The sequence below is a fragment of the Cryptomeria japonica genome, chromosome 11, assembly GCF_030272615.1.
Source record: "Cryptomeria japonica chromosome 11, Sugi_1.0, whole genome shotgun sequence".
Taxonomy (NCBI): domain Eukaryota; kingdom Viridiplantae; phylum Streptophyta; class Pinopsida; order Cupressales; family Cupressaceae; genus Cryptomeria; species Cryptomeria japonica.
In genome coordinates, this window is record NC_081415.1 from 264,266,434 (window position 1) to 264,291,164 (window position 24,731).

General features: G+C 38.8%; 1 protein-coding gene across 3 annotated transcripts in view; it reads right to left on the reverse strand.

Moving 5' to 3' along the window:
- The window catches only part of LOC131069715 (ALA-interacting subunit 3), a 133,522-nt gene that overhangs the window by 27,284 nt on the left and 81,507 nt on the right, over nt 1-24,731 (reverse strand). For all 3 annotated transcript variants that reach the window (XM_059214188.1, XM_058005247.2, XM_058005249.2), the window contains exons 2-4: nt 17,782-17,840; nt 17,589-17,663; nt 17,318-17,434 (exon numbers count right to left, since the gene is read on the reverse strand). In XM_059214188.1, coding sequence (XP_059070171.1) covers nt 17,318-17,434; nt 17,589-17,663; nt 17,782-17,840 — 251 coding nt within the window. The remainder of the gene's footprint in view (nt 1-17,317; nt 17,435-17,588; nt 17,664-17,781; nt 17,841-24,731) is intronic.

Consider the following 24,731-nt stretch of genomic DNA (forward strand, 5'->3'; position numbering starts at 1 on the left):
TGATGTTTGCCTGATCACTTGTAGAACAGGAATGATAACATCTCTAGTATGGGCAAAGGCGGCTACAGTTATCATTAGGTTGTGGATAATCTCAAGAACCTGGATAGCTCGGTGGATGGTCTGCATCATTCTTGTTGCGAATTCAATGGCAACTGTATGGGATTTGTCAATCCAAGAGCTCATAAGCTGGACCAAGCTCTTGACTCTCTCTGCCTCACCAACTGATTCAAGGGGAAGTGCTTGCACAGGAGATACTGCTGGATCCTGACGTCCCAAAGGCTGATTGAGATGGCTAAAGTAGCCTCTCCAAGCACCGACCTCTCGCTCAAGCTTTCTATTTTTCTCCATTTCTTCCTTAAGCTTGTCTTTAAGTGCCTCAAATGAATCAGTTGCCTCATCCAGTGCCTGCTCAGCGGTGAGTGGACCAAGCTCAAATGTTTCTACATCATACTCCTCTGCGAGGATCTCACCTTCATACTTGTCCACTGCTGGTGTAGCTATCTGCAATTTCCTGGATCCTATCTCATCTCTGATCATCTTGGACATCTTGGTGGCCTTCTTCTTTTCTGTCACTTCCTGAGAATTTCCAACAAGGCTCTCTAAATCAATCACATTATCTTCATCCTCGATCACAATCACCCTTGTGAGTCTCTCCTTCAACAAATCTGGAATAGCAGATCTCGTCTCTCTAACTTGTATCTCTTTAAGCAATGTTTCTTCTTCTCGGAGAGGAGATGTCACTTCATCATTATTTTTGTCTTTATGTAGCTCATTGACTTGGAGAGATTGACTTGATGAACGTTGAGGTGCCTGTCCTTCTTCGTGTTTATCATTCTGGACCATTGATTCCATGGATTCCTCAACTTCAAGTGCCCTCTTCTCTTGTCTTACAACTTGACTTGTCCCTTTTTCATGTCGAGAAGATGTGCCGGATGAGCGATCTCGATTGGCCTCTTGCTTCTTCTTGGAGGATTCCCTTTTCTCAGGTCTTTCTTTCCTCTTCGCACCTCTAGGATGACGATTACCCTCACTTACGCTTCGAAGGTTGCCTTCGCTTGTGCCTCTAGGATGAGGATTGCTTTCACTTACACTTGCTCCTCCTTCCCCTAGTCTTTCCTCCAAAGTAAAAGTCATAGATATGTTCTGTCCTCTCAACTTTTGATGTTGCACATCAACCCATCTGCGAGTACAAGACAAAACTGGAGCCATCAAAGCATCTAGATCCAAAACCTCAGGCTCGTTCCAATCTACCCTCACTGTCTTGTTTTCTCGGTCATAAGATGACTGGAGATGTCTGCCACTGTCCTGAGCTTGATCGGCCACTCTGTAGATTTTGCATCTCCTGATGAAATCTAAAGGCAATCTGGAATGCATCTTTCTTTTAACTTCAAAATCATCCGAGAGATTCATCCAAAAGTCCTCTACCTGAAATTCATGCTTGTATTTTCTACCAACTGTCTCTTCTATATACCCATAAGGATCAAAATTCTCTCTCAAGGCAAAGAATGAAAATGAATATAAGGCCAACTCCTTCTCTGCGTCATCCATGGCTAGAGCATTAGGACATACCTCAACTGAATTACCTAGTATGATAGGCACAGGAATTCCATTTCCATGCCTGTGTCTGAATGCCTTCGCATAAGCTGCCAACTGCCTAGTCACCTCAAGTAGCACTATCCTGTCTGTCGAATATCTCGGTAACATATATGGAGGTGAAGGACACCCATGAACTCTAATATATGTAAACTTCTAGAATTGGATGAACCAAGCACCATACCTCTTTACAAGCTCTTGTGCATCTTGAGATAGCCGATTGTGAATCCCGCCTTGTAATGTCCTGGTGATGTTCATCGTGAAGGTATCATTGACTAGCTTGTAGTCACTTCCAGGTGGATGATGCAAATGGACGTAAGAATCACAAACTCTGACTTCCCCGGGCCCTCTTCCGATCACTCCTCTGTGAGGTAGTCCTGCATATTCAAAACTTGTGATCAAGGCATATATGATGTACGAGCTCATGTGGAATGACTTGGTAGCCTTCAGTCTTCTTAACTGTACGTCCAAGCAATGGCTAATCATTCTAGCCCGATGAATTGTTCCTTTTCCTTGAACTATCACTTGGATGAAGTAGAACATCCACTTCTCGAAATAAAAGGCTTGAGGAGCCCCTGTAACTCGGTTGAGCAAAGTTATCAAATCTCTGTACTCCTCCTGGAAGTCGATCCTATGTGGTGTGTTTGGAATCTTGCTCAGGCGAGGACGACTTTTGAGTAACCAATTCTTATTGATGATGCTCAAGCAAGTGTCTGGATCATCTTCGTACATGGACCTGGCTCCTTCTAAGCTTTTGTAAATCATATCTCTATGTTCTGGAAGATGGAGAGCCTCACTTATAGCCTCTTCTGAAAGGTAAGCCAAAGTGTTTCCCTCCTTAGACACGATCGATCTTGATTGTGGGTCATAATGGCGAGCACACTCGATCATCAATTCATGGCACTGGACTGCTGGAGGAAAACCGGCCGCCTTGATGATGCCACTTTCAATTATTCTCTTTGCAACAGGTGATGGCTTTCCAATGTAAGGGACCTCTCGAAACTTCTTTACACTGAAGTTTCCCAAGTTGGTATCTCCAATGTTGCTCCACTTCGACACGATCTTAGTCTCCAATTCATCATTCTTTTGATCTTCCTTCATGAGAGCTGGACGACTAGTGGAAGCTCCTGCCTTTGGGGTCGCCATCTTGACACCTACACAACATTTCATAATGAGTAACATGTTTTGCAATGCAGAAATATAGACTAGTAAGAGGATTTAAGTTTTAAATTAGGAAACTTCATGATAAATATTTGAATTATCATTTCCTAAATTTAACTAAGCCACTTGAAATTCAAAATTCAAAATTCAAAATTAAGACTAGGATAATTTCGTCATACCTCCACTTGGGAATTAAATCTAAAAAACGATGCAAAATAAGGCAAATTCGCTAGGCAAAAATGTGGGTCGAAGTCTTCAAAATGTGCTTCCTTTATCAACTCACGAGCCTCAACTTCACCACCTTAGTCTTCAACAAAATTCGCTCCAATTTAGACCAGATTTCGCACTTTCCTTGCTTCTCCAAATCGCACTTGAAATGAATGGGTGAATGATGGATTAAAATCGCTCAACACACCTCCACTATATAGGCGCTTACCACTTTATTTTCCCATAGGCCGACTTGACAAGATAGGCCAAAAATAAACAAAAATTAATAAAAGATGAAGGCCGACTTGATTAAAAAAAATTAAAACAATACCCCAAAGCGCTCCATTTTTAAATTTAATAATAATTAATTTCGAAATGCCTCAATTAATAATAATTAAAAAAAACGATTTTCCAAGGCTCAAAATTAATTATTAAATGCCATGCGCCTTTATTAAATGCCAATTTAAATAAAATATTTCAAGGTTTTAGCGAATTTAGCATTTAATGCGACTTGGAGGATATTGGCGTCTAGGCATGGTAAAAATATCAATTTGCTAGTATCGTCGCTCTGGTCCTTGGGAGAGGGACAGGAGCGCCTTTTCATTTTTGGCCTTGTATTCCTCGCTTTCACGCTCAAAATCTCTTCCTGGACATCCAAAATGGGATTTTCATTGGGAATTTAGAGTTTGATTTATTCGATCTTTGGAAGGAGCTTGCCTTAAAACATTTTCGCCCTGGTCCCTTGGTGAGGGACAGGAGCGATTTCATCCTTTTGTCCTTGGTCTTCATTTTCCAAATTGCCAATTCAAGTTTGGAGGTAAGCAATGATCTTTGTTGTTCGTTCGATGCATGTTTAACTCGCCTTCTCAAGACAAAATGAGCTCCTCCAAGGATTATCGCCCTGGTCCTCCAGTGAAGGACAGGAGCGATTTTTATATTTGAGCCTAAAATTGTTGATTCTTGGGGTCAATTCTTTGTCCATCGCTTTTCAAAAGGCGTTTCCCATCCTGTACCACTTTGTCTTGGCGTGGCTTTGAAGGAAAATTGTTGATTTTATAGAAATCGCCCTGGTCCTCCAGTGAAGGACAGGAGTGATTTTTGGTTTATTGCACAAATTCATGATTACATCAACTTCCAATTACCTTCAAGGCGTAAAACATTATTCCTTATTCCTTCTTAAGTCTTGGAAACGAAAGTAGCATTCCAAAATGTTAGGCTATTAGGCAAATTTGAAGATTTCGCTCTGGTCCCTAGGAGAGGGACAGGAGCGCCCTTGCCAATTTCATCAAATTTTGTGGTCTTTGCAACTTCATTCTTCCTTGAAACACTTTTAAATATCATTCCAATCTTGTGCCTTGGTTTGGATTCGTCCAAATTTGGAAGGGGAGGCTAGATACTGTGTTTTTCGCCCTGGTCCCTTGGTGAGGGACAGGAGCGCCTTGGCCATTATGAGCTTCCTTATGCTTTGCTATCTTTCAAAATTATCTTCAATGGATCGATGACGCCCTCCTTTATTCATCTCAAACATGAAACTTGCATATCCCTCGCCAGATATTTGCCTTGTTGGAAAATCGCTTTGGTTCCTTGTTGAGGGACATGAGCCTCCTTTGGAAATCGCCCTGGTCCTCCAGTGAAGGACAAGAGCGATTTTGTCACGTAGGTTGGTTTTCTTCACTGTAGGCCACTCAAGCAATATTCGACGGATAGAGCACACTTACCTTGGCGTCTTCGAATCGTAAAATTACTTAAATCTTGCAAGGAAAATGCAAAATTGGAATTCAAGCTCCGGTCCTTCAGTGAGGGACATGAGCGATTTTTGTCCTCAAGGCCAAATCCTTTTACTTTTCACTTCAAATTTCCTTCACTGAGGAAAATATCATCTTTTTACACGCCATGAATAAAATCCCAACTCCAAAAAAGGTCCAAAAAGGTGTGTACAAAGAAAATCGCTCTGGTCCCTTGGTGAGGGACAGGAGCGAATTTATCCTGCTAGGCAAATTGTTCAACCTTTCATTGCTTTTGACTAAGTCTGGATGTTCCATTACGCTCATTCCATCTTTCATTGTGTCATTAATGCTTCAATTTGGTCAACCAAGGCCAAAATGACCAAAACAAATCACTTCGCCCTGGTCCTTCAGTGGAGGACAAGAGCGAATTTGCCTCAAACCTTCAAATTTCATCACTTTCGATTCTTCAAAATCTTCAAAATCTTCAATTTACGTCCAATTATATCCCCTGGCGACCCTGCACAAAACAATTAAAGGAAATTAGAGACAAATATACATTAAATAGCATTTTCGCCTTGGTCCCTGGGAGAGGGACAGGAGCGATTTCACCTTTACTAGCTAAAATATACACAATTTCAATCTTCAGATTACTTCATCATGCATGGTTAGGTCATCTTCAAGGCCCAGATTAGTTATCTTGCTTCCAAAAACTTGGTCAAAATTCACCCAGACAAAATGCACAATTCCATCATTAAAATGCTAACACTTAGGCATAGCTTAAATTTGCCCTCAAAAAACCCCGGCTAGACCTACCCTGAGATCCAACTGACCTTCTTGACAGGCTCATCCTATTTCAAAATTTGCAATCTTCGGGAGGATGCTTAATAATCTTTCAAAATTCGACTGGACTCGGCTTGAAAATATCCAAAAGAAACCCCTAAGGCCTAACCCTAGTCCAGACAACTCACTTACTCAAAACCCTAAAAAAACAGAGAGAGGAACAGGCAAAACTAAGCGAAAAAGAGGGCGTCCCCATTCTAATGGGGCAATGTGTGAAATGGTCACAACATCTGGCGACACCACTGAGAAATGTTGGTAAACATTTGGGAATCAATCTTTCTTGAAGAAAACTCAGAAAACCTCCCTCAACAAAACCAGGAGTTGAGAAACACTTACAAGAAGAGATCCTCATATTGAGACAAAGTATCAAGTCCACAGTTACCCATGTGTGTGCAAATGAGTTAATTCCCCTCAACAAGACAATCATGATCTCCAGGTTCCCCTGTGATAAGCTACGTAGTTTATCTGCACTCCAAAAGCATCCTAGATAGAGCCTCGTTGCCAGTCAGACGTCCATAGTCCCGACGAGGTTATCACCGCAAGCTCACGAACATTGCTCCATTGCCAGCCAGGCGTCTATAGCCCTGATGGAGTTACTCGAATATTCCCTCTAGCCAATTTGATATCTTCTTTTCAGCTCATTTTCTCTTCTTTTTGATTTTTTTTTTTTTTTTTTTTTCCTTTCGATATTGCCTTTCAGTTCCATCAATTCTTTTGGCTCGTAAGCAGTGAAGCTCACTAGGGTTTGAAGATTGCAGTGGCGCTGAAGTCAGATTTTAGATTTTTCACCGATCACAGCTTTGCCTGGAAACCACAATGACTCGGAGATTATAAGTGTGAAAAGATATAATAACTGGAGGACAAAAATATCTGAGTTCAATAAGCTAATCTTGCTTCATTGCAAATATGGCTTGACTCAAAGTTTTATTAAAAGAAACCCCTTTGTACTTCCAAAAGACCTCATGATTGTCCAAATGCAACCAACAACCTAGTGAGAAGTCAGAGTGCTACATGACAAAATCGCCCAATTTAAATGAATACCCCTCAGGACGAAACAAATTAACCTAAAACAAGACGCCTAAACTAAGAATGAAAACAAAGCGAAAGGCAAACCAAAACGAAAGAAAAGCAAACAAATGAAAAACGAAAGCAAACTAAACTAGCTATGTACAAGGGAAGGCCTTGGGCACCCTAAGACTGGAAATAATGTTTGAGATACCTCCCATTGACAGGCAATGGGACGTCTTCTCCAGTTAAAGTCTTCAATCTAAATGCATTTTCTCCCAAAATCTCCGAAATTTGATAAGGGCCTTTCCAAAGCTTATCAAACTTGTCATGCTCTCCCCTTTTCTCGTGTGCTTTATCCTAGTACAAGACAAGATCTGAGATCCGGAACGCCTTGACTCTAGCTTGCCGATCGAACCATCTTTTCACAACTCCTTGATGTTTTGCAAAATTTTCCAATGCTTGATCTCTCTTTTCTTCCAGATTCATTAACTGTGTTAATTGGGCTTGAATAGCATCAATGTCTTCCATGTATTCCTGAATAAATCTCAGGGTCAGGATCCTGAGTTGCATGGGGAAAACTGGATCTTGGCCATAAACCAGAAAATAAGGTGAAATTCCTAATGCGTTCTTGGTCCTGATTTTGTCTGCCCAGAGGGCAAATCTCAATTGGGTATGCCATTCTCTCGAACTTCTTTCCAGTAACTTCTTGATAACACTGAGTAGGTTCTTGTTAGTTGACTCAGCTAACCCATTACCCTGAGGATAATAATTTGATGAAAACTTGAGGGTTATTCCATATTCAAAAGCCCAATTCGAAAATCTCAATGATGTGAAGGCTGAGCCATTGTCGCAAACCAATGCATAAGGACATCCAAACCTTGTGATAATGTTTTCCTCCAGGAATTTAATTACAGCTTCAGTAGTGCATACTTTGAGAGCCTGAGCCTCCGACCATCTGGTACAATAATCAGTAGCAGTGATGATATACTTGTGTTGTGCCGCGGATGCGGGGTTGATGACACCAATAAAATCCATTCCCCATTTGGCAAATGGTCTTGCTTTGATCACTGGATTCAGCGGCATAGCAGGATTTCTTTCTCTGAAAGCTGCAACTTGGCATGTGTGGCAAGTCCTGATATGATTAAACGTGTCTTTGAAAAGTGTAGGCCAATAATATCCTGCTCTCAGGATCTGATGGGCTGTAGCTAGGTTGGCCCCATGTCCGGTCCCAAACTTGGAATGAAAATGTTCAATTATTTGTTTAGCCTTTTCTTTGCCAATGCATCTCAGATATATTCCCTCGTGATTTCTGCGATATAGAACGGATCCTTGAAGCATATAATGTTGACACTTTATTCTTAATGTTCTTTTCTGTGTGGGTGTCATGCAAGCAGGGCATTTGTTGTTGAGTAGGTATGTCACAATATCTTTGTACCATTCATCAGGGGTGACATCCTCTAATTCATAAACTTGCTAGATTAATCCTGGTCCGTCAATTGCCAGCGTCTGTGCCAAAGCCTGTCCTCGAACAAGTTTCATAGGCTGGATTTCGATATCAAATTCCTGGATAATGACGACCCACTTGCCTCTTCTTTCTCCTAGTTCATTCTGCATGAGGAGGGTTTTGACTGCTGCATCTGGTACTATTGCATAAATCTTGGCCCTTAAGAGGTAATGTCTGAATTTTTTAACGGCCTTGACCAGTGCATATGCTTGTTTCTCAATATTGGGATATCTGAGTTTTGCATCCTTCAGCGGGGTGCTCATGAATGCAATTGGATTCTCGTCCTTTTCTTCACTTCTCTGGGTGAGAATAGCAGCACAAGTGTAGTCGAAAGCGAAAGAATACAAGTAGAAGGGTTTGAGGTAATCAGGACTGATTAATACTGGCACTTCTGCGATTGCCATCTTTATCTCCTCGAATGCCCTTTTGGCCTGTGGCGACCATTCGATCTTTGTGTCCTTCTTTAGCATCTCGTTCAAAGGTCTGACTATCTCAGCAAATCCGGTGATGAATTTTCTGACAAAGTTGATCTTGCCGAAGAATGATTTGAGTTCTTTCTTACTAGCGGGCAAATTAATAGTAGATATAGCTTTTACTCTTTCAGGATCGACGGAGATTCCTTTTTCTGAAATGACATGTCCTAAAAGCTTTCCTTCGGTTACCCCAAATATGCATTTCTTCGGATTGAGAGATACACCATATCTTCTGCACCTTTGGAAGACTCTCCTTAAGTCATCCACATGATCTTCTCTTTTCCTGGAGAAAACAGTGATGTCATCCATATATATAATAATGCATTTGCCAACTAAGTCTCTAAAAGCGATATCCATGGCTCTTTGGAATGTGGCCCAGGCATTGATAAGTCCAAAAGGCATTCTCTTGTATGCAAATGTTCCCCACTTGGTAGTAAAAGCGGTCTTTAGTCAATCTTCTAGCTCGACCAAAACTTGATTATATCCTGAATATCCATCCAGAAAAGACATCATCTGCGATCCATTGACAATCTGCAACACTTCATCCAGCGATGGTAGCGGATAATTGTCCTTTTCTGAAGCTCGGTTGAGATTTCTGAAATCAACACACAATCTGATCTCTCCATTCTTTTTCCTGACAGGAACCAGGTTGGCGACCCACGTCGAATGTCTTACTGGGAAGATGATTTTGGCTGAGAGCAGCTTCTTAACTTCTTGATATATTAGAGGTTCCAATAGAGGATTAACTGGCCACTGTCTCTGCCTAAATGGTTTGCTTTCTGGCTTCAAAGGGATTGTGTGAGTGATAATTGCAGTGTCATAGGTCTTGAGATCTTCATAACTCCATGCGATGACATCTGGGAAATCTCTCATATTTTTCAGGATTCCATTTCTTTCAGTTGCGGTGCAGGACCTTCTGATAAACACATTCTTAACTTGTATGTCATCACCTACGTTGATTGTGTCACACATGTTTCCTTCCATGCTGTGATTTTTCATCTCTTTCAATTTGTCAAGATCAAAAATTCTTTCTAACTCCACCATTCCTTTTGGAATAGTGTCCGTCTTTAAATTCAAAACTCCTTCAGCATCAAATTCTGCTTCTTCCACTTCCTCTTCATCAATGATTTGAGCTAGGAAGACATCTGTGTTGGTTAAGAAATCTAGTATGTGCTTGTCATCTTCAAAAAATTGAAAATTAGTGATGTTATCCGGGACTGAAGGGACCGATGTTAATTCAACTGTGAACTTCTTCAATCCTTCCATTGCTAATGGTATCAAAGAGCTAGCGGCCTGTGCAAGGGAGTTAGCCACTTGATTCTGATGTCTGTATATAGACTTGATGTTGAAGGCCTCAAAACTCTCAATAAGGTCCCAAACTCGATTTCGGTATCTGGTCAACCTTTTGTCATGGCAAACATACTGCCTCCTGATTTGCCTTATAGCTATTTCTGAATCTCCATACACTTGCAGTATTTTTGCTCTCTTTTTGATAGCTAGCAATAACCCATGAATCAAGGATTCATATTCAGCTACATTGTTGGTGCAAGGAAATTGCAATCTGTGAGCGGCAAGGTAAGTTTCTCCTGTCGGGCTAATCAATTCGTAGCCTGCTCCAGATCCTTGTTTGGACTTAGAACCATCGAACCTTAATGTCCATATTGCATTTCCTAGATCTTCCGTCTCTTGGTTCTCTTGGCTTTCAGTTGATGTGTCGGATAGAGTTTCATCTTCTGAGGAGCTTTCGACCTCTGAATCTTCTATAATCAATGTCTGCGGGACTCTTTTGTATACTTGTTCTAATGCAGTCTGACACAAAGCACAGGATAGTTCTGAATGGACGGCATTATGTATTCTACACCAGTTAGGAAGGAGCAGGTCTCGGACGGATGCCAAGTTACCCAGGTGTACACTTTGTTGTATATTTCTATGTACGAATTTCCTAAAATTTTCAAACATTCCATCATCTTCTTGGTCAGATCCTTGGTCACTTTCTATGACAATTTCTGTGGATTCCATCACCTCTTGTTGATCATATCGTTGATTTTGTATCATCAAGATTTCCTCCACTTTAGGCTTGTATGTCCCTAAATCTGATTCTAAGAATAGGACCTCATTGTCTTCTCCATACTCGGTTATCATAAGCCTCAATCTTGGAGTGCTGTCGATTTTGATTTGATTTGGGACTCCTCTCCAGGGTAACCACATACGTAGAATCTTACCAAGTCTAGCCTGCATTGAAGTCATTCTTAGGATTAGATTAGAATCTATCCCTTGCAAACCCAACCTTTTGATCTTTTTGGAATTCATTAGTATTAGGAAATTCTCTTCTTGCAAATTCGGATACATAAGGCCCCTTGATGAAACAGCATTCACAACGACCACTGGTGCTTATCCACACGTAGAGACCCTACATCAAAGAACCTTGGAGTCATCCTGATTGATCCTTTTCGCGACATCTTCAGCAATCAGAGGCTTTATTCAAGAGAGGATAAGGTACCCTTGGGTATTTTATTCTGTGTTAGGCAGTGTACAAAATACACGTCAACAGAATTGGCGCTAGAAGGAGGGCCAAAACCACCAAGATCCGAAAGATTAAAGAAGAATACGTTTCAAAGCATGATCATGAAACACGATGGTGTTGCCACATAAAGGATTGAATCAAGTAGTACAACCTAATTTGGAGATAGGCAACACTCAAGAAGATATTGTTTCGGGATTGAATCACTTAGCGTGGAATATAAGGAGAAGTGAAGCTGAGTATAACAGAGTGAGAATCATCTTGGAACAAGAAGAAGACAGAGCTGAAGAACACCAAAGAATCGTAGCTAGAGAGCTTCGCAATCAAAGGAACTTACAGTAATCTCCGCAAAACTTCACGCTGGATCGCATTGGTTCTTTCTCGCCCGAGAAACATCAAAAGATATTGAGGTCAACACCAGGCGTCAAAAATCTGGGTGAGCTTCAGTTTACTTCAAGATCAAAGCGAGTCAAAAGAGAAGATACTCCCAAGGAATTTGAACTAAGATTAGAGGAATCTCCTGAGTCATCATAGGCTCCGTCTCTTCAAGAACAGGTACAAGCAGCAATTCAAGCAAGTATCCAGGCAATTTCTCAAACAACAAGCCAGGCTAGTTCATCAAGCCTCTTGTCAAGCTTCCAAACCTCAAGAAGCACAATGGCTCACAATGCTCCTCCTCCTCCTCCTCCCGCTCATGTGCTTAACGGCACTACTTGGCTGATCAACAACCCATCACCATTGGAATTTGCAATCTATCACGACATGCCAAAAAATCCAGAGCACTTCTGTTCCAAGTTCAATGTCAGTGATTTCAATCGCACAGCAGAAGATCATATCAAGATGTTCGAAGACCTTCTTCGTAATAGACGAATCGAATATGGAGATGTAGCATGTAGACTTTTTCCCTACTCATTGGGAGAAGAAGCATACTTCTGGTTCATTCACTTGCCTACAGGGTCAATCAAAACTTGGGACGCGATGAAAGATGCATTTATTGCAAAGTTTGGTATACCAACCACGCCAGCCGAACTATATAGACAATTTGTTGAAATTCGAAGGAGAGAACATGAGCCAATCACTTCTTTTAACAACAGGTTTCATCGCGCATACACAATGTTGCGACATCCCTACCTCATTGCTGACCCGAGGGAAATCTACTACGGGGCTCTAGATCATCTCACTGCTATGTTCGTAAGGACACATCCTATCCCGAATGATCTAAACGCAGCATATGCAAAGGCTATTGAAGTTAGTAAGCACATGGGACAGAATATTACTGGGCCACTACTACATATGGGACCTGTTGCAGCACCAAATCAAATGCAAGCAGTTGGTATGGCATTGGCCAACCAGACTCCAGTTATGAATCCAATTCCACAAGCAACATATCCAAGCGTACAGCCAACAAACCAGTTGGTCCTTCATCCTGGAGTTCCGATTTCACAAGCTCCACCAGCACAACCTATGTACTTGCAAAACACGACAGACTCATCAAGAACACAGGAAGAGAAGGATGAAATGAAAGAGTTGATTGAACAAGTCAAGAAGCTGTCAACCGAAGTAACTCATCTAAGGAACCAGAATAATCAACTCCAAAGCATGCAGAGGGTTAACCATGGCCAACATACAAACAATCAAAATTTCCAAGGAAATAATAATCAAGGTTTCAGGAACAATTATCAGGGAAATAACAACCAAGGCTTTCAGAGGAGACCATGGAATACTGCTCCTAATAATGGAAATGTGGTGATGCCACTAGATAACCCACCAAATTCTCAAAATCAAGAAAATCATCCTACCAGTAAAGTGTTTTTAGCAGAGGCGGCCTTGTCCAGTTGGTGTAGACTCCACAATACAAACCAGCATTCTGAGTTGCAGTGTCCTGAATTTAAAATCGCAGCTAACATATTCCAGCAAGATATGCGTAGCAACGATCCACCTGAAACTCCGCCCACGATAGGATACGAAATGGTCCTGACCACACGGTATGATCAAGCCATGATTGTGGAAAGTTGCAAGTATTCACAAGGAGAAGATAACCAGGCTCGAAATGGGAGGTTTCCACCAGAATCTGCTAATGGACCGATGGTACCTCCAGGTTCTCAATTCCCACCTACATCAGCAAATGAACCTGTTGAAGATTCAGAGTATTATTTTCCACCATTGAATAACAGTGTCCTAGTTGAAGGGATAAAGGAGGTATTCCACCAATCCTCAAGAGGTGTGAATCAAAGAGTATATCATAGAAATCAGAGAAATCAGGAACCCCTGACTACATCGATTCCTCCAAACAATTTCTCTACTCCGCCAGATCCACAGGCTAGTAATAATCCAGAATATCCTCAGCATATGCTCGAATATAGGCAAAAGAATGTTACACCTCCCATAGGCTACGAAATGAAAAGATTGGCCACATTAGTGTTGGAAGAACTCAAAAAAGTTAAAGTTAGCCTGCCGCTCTATGAGCTACTCAAAGTCTCAGAAATCAAGGATGCAGTGATTAATAGCTTAAGCGAGTCAAACACGGCAGGGACGAATGCTCAGAACTCGGCCAACAAAGCTCAAGCTACCATCAATATGACCCAAGAGGAAGCTGATAACGAAAAACAATCTGAACAAGACGAATGCATGGTTCAGACCATAGCCTTCCCAGCCAAAAAGGAAGATATGTTGGAAGGCAAAGTATTACTCAAAAGAGGCGAGACTAAGAAAACTCAACCCACCATCAAAGAAAGCCTCACCACTAGTCAGATTCTTCCAGAAAAAGAAGTTGCTGTTAAGAAAGATGTGGTCAAGAAAGGGAAATCCCCAAACAAGACGAACCACTCAAAAGAAGAGGAAGGCCTAACAAAGAATAACAATCCGAAGGTGAATGAAGTGAAACATCAAAGAACCTTGGAGTCATCCTGATTGATCCTTTTCCGCGATATCTTCAGCAATCAGAGGCTTTATTCAAGAGAGGATAAGGTACCCTTGGGTATTTTATTCTGTGTTAGGCAGTGTACAAAATACACGTCAACACCATCCAAACCCATCCCGTCTCTTAGGGCTAATAGGGCCACCTAAGGATGGGCCCAGCATACCCCTGGCTTGCACTCATTATCTTGAATGTACTAACAAACAGAGAATATTAGGAAGATAACAAATGCATACATAAAACATAGATTCATGACTATATTACTTGGTTAACATTTATCCATTATATATAAATTTGTAGGGACTAATTCATTATATTTGTGCCTAGTTGCAAAAACATGACTATCTTTAATTAGTATTCCTTTTCTCTACATATTAGTTGTGTCTGAGAGTGAATGAATTATTTTTATTTTTTTGTCTATCACTAAAGTGTATTTTAATGCAGCATTCTAAACCTGATATTGCAGGTTACCTATCTAGCGTGAAGATTAAGTTCATTTTACCCTTTTGTACATTATAGATGTGCTTAGTTCATTTGGTAAGACATTTTTAGGCATGGAACCGATTTAGCAATTAATCTGGGTCACTAGTTAAATTATATTAATTACTATTATCTGAGGAATGAAAATAGATTTAATACAACTGGCACAAAACATACTTCAACATTTCGACATTTAAGCGGATTGGCCTGGGGACGTACCAACCTACTGGTGATGGGAAGGAATGCTTACTAGGCGCTGGTTCTTCATCATTGGGAAGAACCAGCAACTAGCCCTTTTACATCATTTGCTGACTGATGCATTCCCCGGGCAATCCTCATGGTCGTCTAGGCATCATAAATTATGAAAACTGAAATAAATATTATTACTGAGTAACGAAGTTACCTGTTGGATGCTTCTCCTTGTCCTTCTCTCCTTGTCACTTCCTCTCTTGTGTTTCCTTGGGGTGTGGTTTTATAACTCTTTGAAACCACGCGATTCCCTTTGAAACGTGGTGTCTATTCTAGAGGTGGCTTGGGAATGGACGCATCCTTTCATTACTATTTAAGATAAAATGTATTTTAAGTGGTAAAAATAATTTTTGTATTGAATATATATATATTTATGTACATGTATTGTTTAATGTTTCTAATCATTGCCTGCTGTCTACATGGGAATATGACACAATTGATCACTCTAGTCACTATATTGGATAACTAAAGGATTCCTATGGATGATAAAGGATTGCTAAAGTAGCAATAGAGTACATCTAGCAAGAACTTTGGAGTACCATAAGAAATATTCTTCACATCCAAGAACTAGTTAACTAATAAGCATCCTTCATTAAGGCTTCCACATCTATCTAGCACTTAAAAAGGGAGCATATATATTAACTTGCATTCTTAATGAATTATATCATCCAGAAAAGGATTGCTATTATTTCAAAGGAGCATTGAGGGGGCTGAACAACATCAAAATTAAGCAGACTAATCAAACATCTTGTCCATCTGCATCTATATAGTTTTATTGATGAAAGGACAGACTGTATTGATGCAGTCACTTCAATCCTCCTCATGAACTAGATACACATTGGATAATATATTCCATGCAATTTGTGGTTGGGTCAATTGCATAAAAAGTTTTGTTGATGACGTGGTAAGAGGAGCCCCATGCTTCCTGAATACTGTCCTGTCCTAGATGAGTGTACTCTACCATGAAAAAGTAATGTTAAGTTTGATGATATGAAGTTGAACTGATATTAAATACATTAGAAGATATCTGAAACTGTTGGTTCACAAATCTAGAATTTTGTACCACTATGAGCATGAATATTTATCTTGTTCTTGCTCAGAAAACATTGATCTGCTGAACTCCAAGGCTTGAAGAGGCCAAGAACTCCATGTGTGAGAAATTGCCAAAGCTATGATGAGAGAAGCATTTACATATGAGAAGTGCGGGAGGGAAAAAATGATCAATCCTAGAGTGCTCAACATAAACACACACAGAGCTTGCCAATATAAAAAGCTAAAGGTTGTACTAAAGCAGAACTCTGTGAATGACAAGACCACTACAGGGTTGATGTTCTCTATCAGGTTGGCACATAAATACTGAGAAGCACTTACTTTTATATATTACCGCACAGTGACAATTTCAATTCCCACAATGAAGAATTATAATTTATATTGAAACAAAACTATGCACACGAAAAATATATGTATGGAAGCTGATATACTCTGAGGTATTGTTAAGCCTCTAGATCCTAAGAAACCAATATAGAAAAGAAGCAAAAAATGGCAAAAAAGACAATTTTAATTATGCAAATAAGTGAAACGAATTGATTCCAAAACATGTAAAGGTAAAGAGTAACAAATATCCCTTAGGTCCAGCCTGGCCAACAGATCAGGTATGGCCTATAGAACACAAGGGCATGGAGGAGACATTTTCAATTTACCCTTATTTATTTTAAATTTGTATCATTTCAAGTTTTGACTTTGTCACAAGTCTCATCAGTGAATAGGACCTTTTCAATCCACCTACACTTTCACCCTAAATTATAATGCCATAATTCTGAACTAGCAAGGTCAGTAGGTAGCACCACTCTTGTTAAAGTGAAGTTCATTACAAAATCAACTCAAGCATGTTATCATATTGAGGTCATAGACAGATTATACATGAGCGCAAAACTCATAGCTGGATTAAAAAATGAATCTTCTTGTAACAATAGGCCACTTTCACCATCAAGCAAAAGGGATTGCACGCATGTAAGACTCTTCTTAGGTTGCTGGCCCATAAAAATACATGGATGAAATGACTCACAATGGAGCCATTAAAGTTGTCTTGCTGACTATGATAATTAAAAGTTATATTTTTGTTAATTCATTTATATATGCCTATGCCAGTTTGTTAGTCCTAAAAATTTATTCTGGTTATGGTGGATGTATGCTTTCATGAGCTCAATTGTAACCAATTCCTGACATTAGGCTTAAGGTTGCTTGCTTTCTTATTTTAAGCAGTAGTAATCTTTTCTCTCTAGACTATGGGAGCTTTCACGAAATATGCTGTTATTACCCCCTAAACGATCAATTCCTTCTTTTTCCTCATTAATTTTCTCCTCTATAACAACCCAAAAAAACCTTTCCTGCTCAAATGAACTATTTTGAATGTTGACTTCTATTTGAGACTAAGTCCATCTCTACAAATGTTGTTCAGGGTTAAATCCTCAAAGTTTAAGACAAATAGAAAAAAAGTTGGTACAAGGATCTTAAAGCCAATCTTACCATGGTTCATTTTAGTTTTCTGAAGACCATAGAAATATTAAAGCAACCTTCAGCAGTGAAAAATTCTGCAGCTTACATCTTTACTGCACCTATGTAAAACTAACAACTCACCTTTAAGACTTTAGAGCAATCTTTGGAAATTGAATCATTTTGAATATAGGCCAGCTTGTTGATTCGATGTATCTCTGGAATGCATTCAGTCTCATATCTATGCACAATTTCAACCACCTGAAAGATAGAGATAATAATCTCACACTTTTTCTCTCAATGAAAAAATCTGCTTAACAACAATTTAATGATGCAAGTCTCCATCATCTAGAACACGAAAACATGCTTAAAGAAGGTAATGTCAGAGTCAGAAGGATGTGATTATAGTTTATACACTCCGAGAAGCAAGGAGAGCACCAACTCCAATGGGAATGAAGATAACACCAACCAGCATGAATATTGTTATGATCTGTGGAATTAAAGTACTTCAGAATTTAAGCATAGATTAAAACAGTGAAATTGCCCTGTACCTTCCAATATTAACTTTCAAGATACCTAGAGTCCTTCATACCAGGTTTCTAACTTACCCATTGGGGAGTCAGAAAAGGTCTACAGCCAGGAAGTTCTTGTTGTGTGAACCTATTATCTGCACACCAGAGAGTAAGCCTTTAAGCATGTAAACTATCAAAATGAGATTTTAAAAACAAAAAGGAAATAAGTTGCAAAAGACAAAACACAAACTGCAAAAACATCAGATGCACCTAATTTACAAGTCATCAAATACTTATAGCTAGAAGACAATGTTAACTTTCAAGTTTAATATCAGAAAAAAATATGATGTTATTAGAAATATGTAAGTTTGCAGATTGGATACATCACAGTGAGCACATCCAAGAGACTAAATTGTAGTTAAACCTGCTAAAGAGGATTCAAGTGAGTACATGGAATAAGTTCAAAATTAGGATGGACACAAGGAAAAAAAAAAATGCAAAAATGGGAGCACCTCCTCAACCTCCTCACCTGAAATGGATTGTGCGTGAAAATCTGGCTGTACTTAAGAGTACTCCCACCATGGTTGAAAACTGTATTGCATTAACGAAATTGGAAAATAAAGATGCAGAAACTATGGTGATAGAATTGATAGGAGCGAATTGGTCCAAAAAATCTTGGATCATTTTGAAAGATGAAGCCAATCCTAGTGAAGGTGGATAGGGAGAGGTAAGGAAGGGCTGAAGGTGTCCACTTTTAGATCTAAGGCAGAAATCTACAGCCTGTTTGAGGCAAGAGAACCTGGATCGGCAATAGGAACAAATTGTATCTCGCTAGGTAAGATATTATCATAAGAAGGTTCAAATATTCCCTCAAAATTTCAAAACCAACTTTGCTCCATAAAAGATACCTATTTGATCTCAGGAGAATTTGGCATCCCAAGATTTTTCAATTGACATTATATGGATGATTTGGATCTTCAACACAAGATTATTCATCTCACAGAAACTGCCATCATTGAAAAGATTGCAATGATCTAGCTAGTGAAGGAAACAATAGAAAAATGGGTTGTAAATAAAAGGGATGTATAATATCTCCATTTTATTCAATACCATTTCACAAGCTTTTGGCCAATTCCAAGTTTTCCCATAAGCTTTTGGGGGTGCTAGGGAGAACTCCAAACTTCTTGGAGGATGTGGGTTCAGTATTTCTTGGTTTTTGTGTCACATCCCCACGCCAGGCCATTCTGATGGGCGTTGATCAAACAAAATATATATATATTAAAAATTGATTGAGTTTGTAGTATTTTCCACCAACTACTCATCAAGGATAAGTGTAATGTCCCCTTCTCAGCTCTAGACTGATGGATGGAGTCTTAGCCTATTTTGGAAACCCATAGGCTAACCAGAGACTAAATTAGGGTTTATGTCTTCAAGAAGGTTTTCGGAGAGATGTTTGCAGGAGTTTTACAGTTTGCTCTCTAGATTCTTTCTGGGTTTTCTGTGAGCTTCAGGATTGTATAACATGCATTCCAATCAGAGAAGATTTCTGAATTTACTATTTTTAATAAATTGCAACAAGTTGACAACTTTTGCTTTATAGGGTTTTTCTAGGTTTTATGAGAGCCCCAGTATGGTTTGACATGCAAATTCTTCGAAGATGATTTCTGGACTTACTATTTTTAGTAAGTCATGACTCCTACTCAAAATGTGATGAAAATAACTTTTGACACACTTACTATTTTTAGCAGTATGCTATTTATAGTAAGTACTATTTTTAACAAAGCTATTTTTGGCAGGGGTTCTGTAGCTCAGCTCAGTGGCTATGTCTGGTAGTGTTATTTTTGGCAAGATCTTGTGTTCGAACTCAGATGACTAATTTTTGCAATGCAGTTTAGTACCTTGGCCTCAGCTCATTTTGGCAATAGTCAGTATTTGAGAAAAAAGTAATTTTAATAAATATTAATACCTTAGCATGAGGTTGTAATATTTGGTTGGACAACTTAGGAAGGGAGAAATATATATTTTTATTTCCTAAGTCAAGTGGCGCCAAGGATTAGTGTATTTTATGTTTTATAATGTTATTATTTTATAACTCAGTGACCTTCAAAAAGTGCGACTAGGAGACATGGAGATGGGGCATCAAAGTTCAAATGTATTATTATTATTTTATACACCTTAAATTATCTCCAAAAGTTCAACTTAAGGGGGAGGGTGTCATGAAATGAAATGAAAGTGAAAAAAGGGGAATTTGGCGCCATTTGAATTTGAATTTGAGCCTTCAAAATCTATAAATGAGAGTGTTGGGCTTCTCATTTGGCATCCATGAAGAAATTATAACGAAGTGCTGCTGAAATTTGGAATGAAGCTTCAGGGAATGCATACCTCCTAGCTACTGCTTGATTTCTTGCTTGCAATACAACAACTAGTCGAGCTTGTGACCTCTCTTCATTCAAAGGAGTGGATTGGAGAACAACGTTGCAGATTTATGTATCAGTTTCAGATGTTTTGGAGTGTTTTTTTGAGTGTATGTTTTTGTTCATAACTCCCTGTGTGAGTGCCAACTTGTTCTGGGTATTAGCTTGTTCATTTCCTCTACCTTGTGCGATTGTTCCCGTAAGTTTGCTTTGATTTCCATGAATATATGAATTTATTAATGCAAATCGTACTTTCTGTTGTGTACTGCTTATGCTGGGAGGTTTTTGGATTGTGTGCCATGTGGTTTTTGTAGTGTTAGTGCTAATTTCTCAGGCTTGCTTTAATCGTTGGATGTTTGGTGTCCTTCGGGTGTTTTTGTAGTTTGTTTGGGTGTGATTTGAGTGAGTTGGAAGAGTTTTGTGGGGGTTTGGTGTTGCTGGTCAGTGTTTCCAGTCTGCTGCTCATTCATTTCAGATTCAGTTTTTTGGTGATTGAAGTTGGTTTGGGGGTGTGTGAGTTCATTGGTGTGGAAAGATAGGTTTTGGCAATTGTTTACAGCTGTTGGTCATGTTATCAACACTTGGTTCATCATTCTTATCTTCTATGATTCGTATTGTAATGCTGGTTAGTAGTACTAACAATAGTTTCTATTGATCTCTCTTAGTCCCACTGCATAAGTGGAAGAGGCTGGCTTTGCCGCCTATCTTGGACAGTGATATCTCTTTATTTGTTAATCCAAGTTTGCATTGTAAAGCTGATTAGTAGTACTAACAACTATCTTTTGGATTGTTACTCTTAGTCCCACTGCATAAGTGGAAGAGGATGGCTTTGCCGCCTACTTGATTAATGTAATACTATCCTCCCGCTGCATAAGCGGTAGAGTGATTTGTAATTTCATTTCTAGTCCTCCTGCTGAATAAGCGGTTGAGTGATTGCAATTTCAGTTTTGAATTGTCCTTGGCTGGTTCACCGCCAAGTGATCTTAGTGTTTACAGCATCCCGTTGTACAAGCAGAAGGGGTTGGCTTGCCGCCCAAGCATTGTAATCATTTTCAGTTATTTGCATCTAACGATCCCCTCAACACTGTATGCTCTCACCTTCCAAGTTTGGGCTCTCGGTGATCAGAATGTGGAAGAGTTACTTTCAGCAGCATTTGTTTTCATTTCCTAACCCTAACGAGTGTTGTGTTGATTGTAATTACAATAAGGCACCCTTTATGAAGCCATCTATCCCTCTTATAGTGAGGAGACAACTTGAAATAAATATGAATGGCACAGGTATGTTGTGGGAGGGTTGTGCATTCAATAAGCATGGTGTCTCACCTCTTTGGTCATTTTTAAAATTATAGAGCAAGAAAAGGACCCACGAGCCCATACTCTACACTTGACTTGGTTTGTAAGAGAGCGTGGGGAGTGGAGAGTAAGGAGAATGAAGGGAAGTAGTAAAAATGTGAGGAGAAGTAAAATGCAAGTAATTAAGGATAATGTGAGAAGGTTGTAGAGAATGGTGTGAGGAATGTGAGAAGAAAAGGAGAGAGATATGGGGCCCATTAAAGGAAGAAATGAGATCTCATTGAATACCACGATTGAAACATATGCCCGAAAGTGATTTGTTGAAGAGGCTTGAGAAATTTTCAAGAAAATTGCAATTAGCAGGTGTAAAGCTACATTCCACAACTGTGGCCAGCACCCTCCCTACCTATGGCAAATGAGAGCCTTCGAATAGATTATCAAAACCCACCAATGCTAAGAAGAAAGGAGATTCATTATAAATAATAGACGAAGGTGATAAAAAGGCAAAGAAGAGATTGTGAATGGCTCTTACCCGTTGAGTCAAAGCTGTGCAAATTAATGCAAAGGAGGCAATAAAAGATGTCAATGTCTACAAGAGAAATGTATACCACATCATTTCTAAAGTTATGTACACCATCTTCTCCCCTCCTAAAGTAGTGTTTAATTCAGAATTGTGCATCCCATCAAGTGAAATAATTCATGCTCGAGTGCTTGCATTTACCTTTCTTTGAGGTTTTTGTCAATCAGTTTGGGTTCCCTACGCATACAAATTGCTGCCTATAATTCACATAGCCATTTCCTTTGAAAGCACTGCCTTTGAAAATGTAATCACAACAGTCACTATCTTTTGTAACGAATCATTGTAATCACTGCATAATAGTCTGATTGCTTGTTAATTCTATTAATGCTTATCTTCTTGGTAGTTGGCCTTCATTGACATATTTGTCTTTAAGTTTATTTCACTTATGAATATATCTTTTTTATGAATAGGGTTGGCTAGACCACACATATTAACACTATTGGCCACATCTTTAAATAAATAAACTTGTTCTTAATACTATCGACCATAGTTTATACCTTGTTAATATATCTTGTATAAAACAAGGTAAGGTTGGCCACATCTTTGAATAAAGAACCTTCGCTTAATATTTTCATTCAAGTCATATGCCAACTGACTTGTGTGCCATGCATTACTGTGTAACATATTTGTTGATCGATTCTTAATGATTGTCAAGTGGAGACTGGAAAATTCTAACAATATTCTGTTTGATTGATTTTGGTTTTACTATATACATTCTGTCTTTCAAGAATGATTTTAGGAGGTATTAGGTGGGGACATGACAAAGAATTTGTATGAAAATAATACTTTCAAAGTTGAATTATCCACTATGGTTTGAAATTTAGTTTCTAGAAAAATGAAATTATTCACATTAACATGTTGGGAAAGCCTTGCAAATTCAGCTTATACCATATTCAGTGATAGCCCAATTTATTTTGCATGCACTGAAAGTTATGGTATCTAAATTAGCACAATGTGAAGTATAGATTGCAACATAGACCTTTCGGATTATAGAAAACAATTGGTATGATAAGTTAATAGTAACCCATGTAGCTTTATCACCATGATTTAGGGACAAAAGAATAATGATTTATATGATAGTTGTAAAGACTAGAATCTCTTTAACCAAATTTGAGTATGTGTTTAACCTTCGTACAAAGTTGATGTAGATATGACTATGTGGGACCTATTTTAAAGTTGGTATCCATACATTAAATCTCTACATATTTCATTTACTCCTTGCTGGTTGGTAAGTTTAATCTATATTGAAACTAATGCTTAAGAGATTTTTGTGTTATGGAAATCCTTTAGAAACATGAGATGGTTAGTAAGTTGAAAATAGTGTAATGAAGGTTGTTATCTCAATATGTCTTACTCTTTATTAAATATTGTTAGTCCTATTGAATTTTGTCAAGTAAAGCCTTTATTAGATTGATCAACATAATTGTTAGGACTTTGCTCCATGAAAACATAGCAAATGTATATGAATTGGGTGTTAATAATCAAACAATATAATTGAATTTTCTTCATATTGGAACATGCAATGATTATTCTTGGACATTCTAATATTACTAAAACAATAGAAGGGATGGAACACTTAAATATAGATATAGTCATTGAGAAGTTAAAAAATCTATCTTTCTTTCATTAAAATAAATCACATAAAAACAACAGAATAAACTATCATATGACCATGCAACTCACTTCTAGTGAGATTCAAACGTTACCATATCATAAAATGAGACATCACGATATCATCATGGTTATAATCAACATTAGGTACCCCATACTTAATCATAAGGTGATACCTTCAAGATCTACCAAACAAGTGATAGATGTATATGTCATGATATAATTAAGGTAATAAGAGCTAGGAGGTTAATGCTAGGGTACAAAATGAATATAGAGAATTCATAGTTAATTCATCTACTGTATATTCAATGCCTTATCAAATATATTTGGTGCTAGGTTATATTGAATGAATTCCTTTGGTTGTATGATTTGAGGTATTGGTGAGTGATAATATAATGGCATGCTGGTTTGATATATTGGAGAATGGTGATTGAATGAATGTTGATCTGATAAAATGATTTGTTGATTGATTATTTTCTTGATGGGAATGATGATTGATAAGTGATCCTTGAATGATTTGGAATGATATCTTTTAGACTTCATTGGTGAAAGGGTGACCACCTTTCATAAGGCTTGAGTCACCACCCTTCATTGCTACCTTTGGCCGAGCAGAGCATCCTTTTGTCAAGGCTAGTGTCTTGCCCTTATAAGTCAAGTTCCACCAAATTGATCTTTGACCCCAAATCTTATTGTCCTCATTGATGAAGCCATTGTTATCAATCAGGTGTCTAACTCCATCCCAAGCCTTCCATATAGATTTGAAAACAACAGAGCCTGCTAGGACGATAGAAAACTGACCAGCAATCAAATCACAACAAGGTAGGCCCTTCCATGAGGGGCCACTTTTAGGACCTGCATTAGCTATATTATGTCTCACCAAGATCTTCCACGGTTCCTCACACTGCAAGGCCTTAAAAATACATTTGGCTGCAAGAGTAATTCCTTGTAGTCTTAAGTCCTTCAAGCCGACGCCCCCCTGGATTTGCTCATGATACGCCATCTCCATTTGATAGCCTATCTTTTCCTATCTCCTTTACCATCCGACTACAAAAATTCTTTGATAATCTTTTGAATAAAAGCAAACTGATAGTTACTGAACAACCAGGCCTTAGTATAATAAATGTTATAGGAAGATAATATCTTCTGGC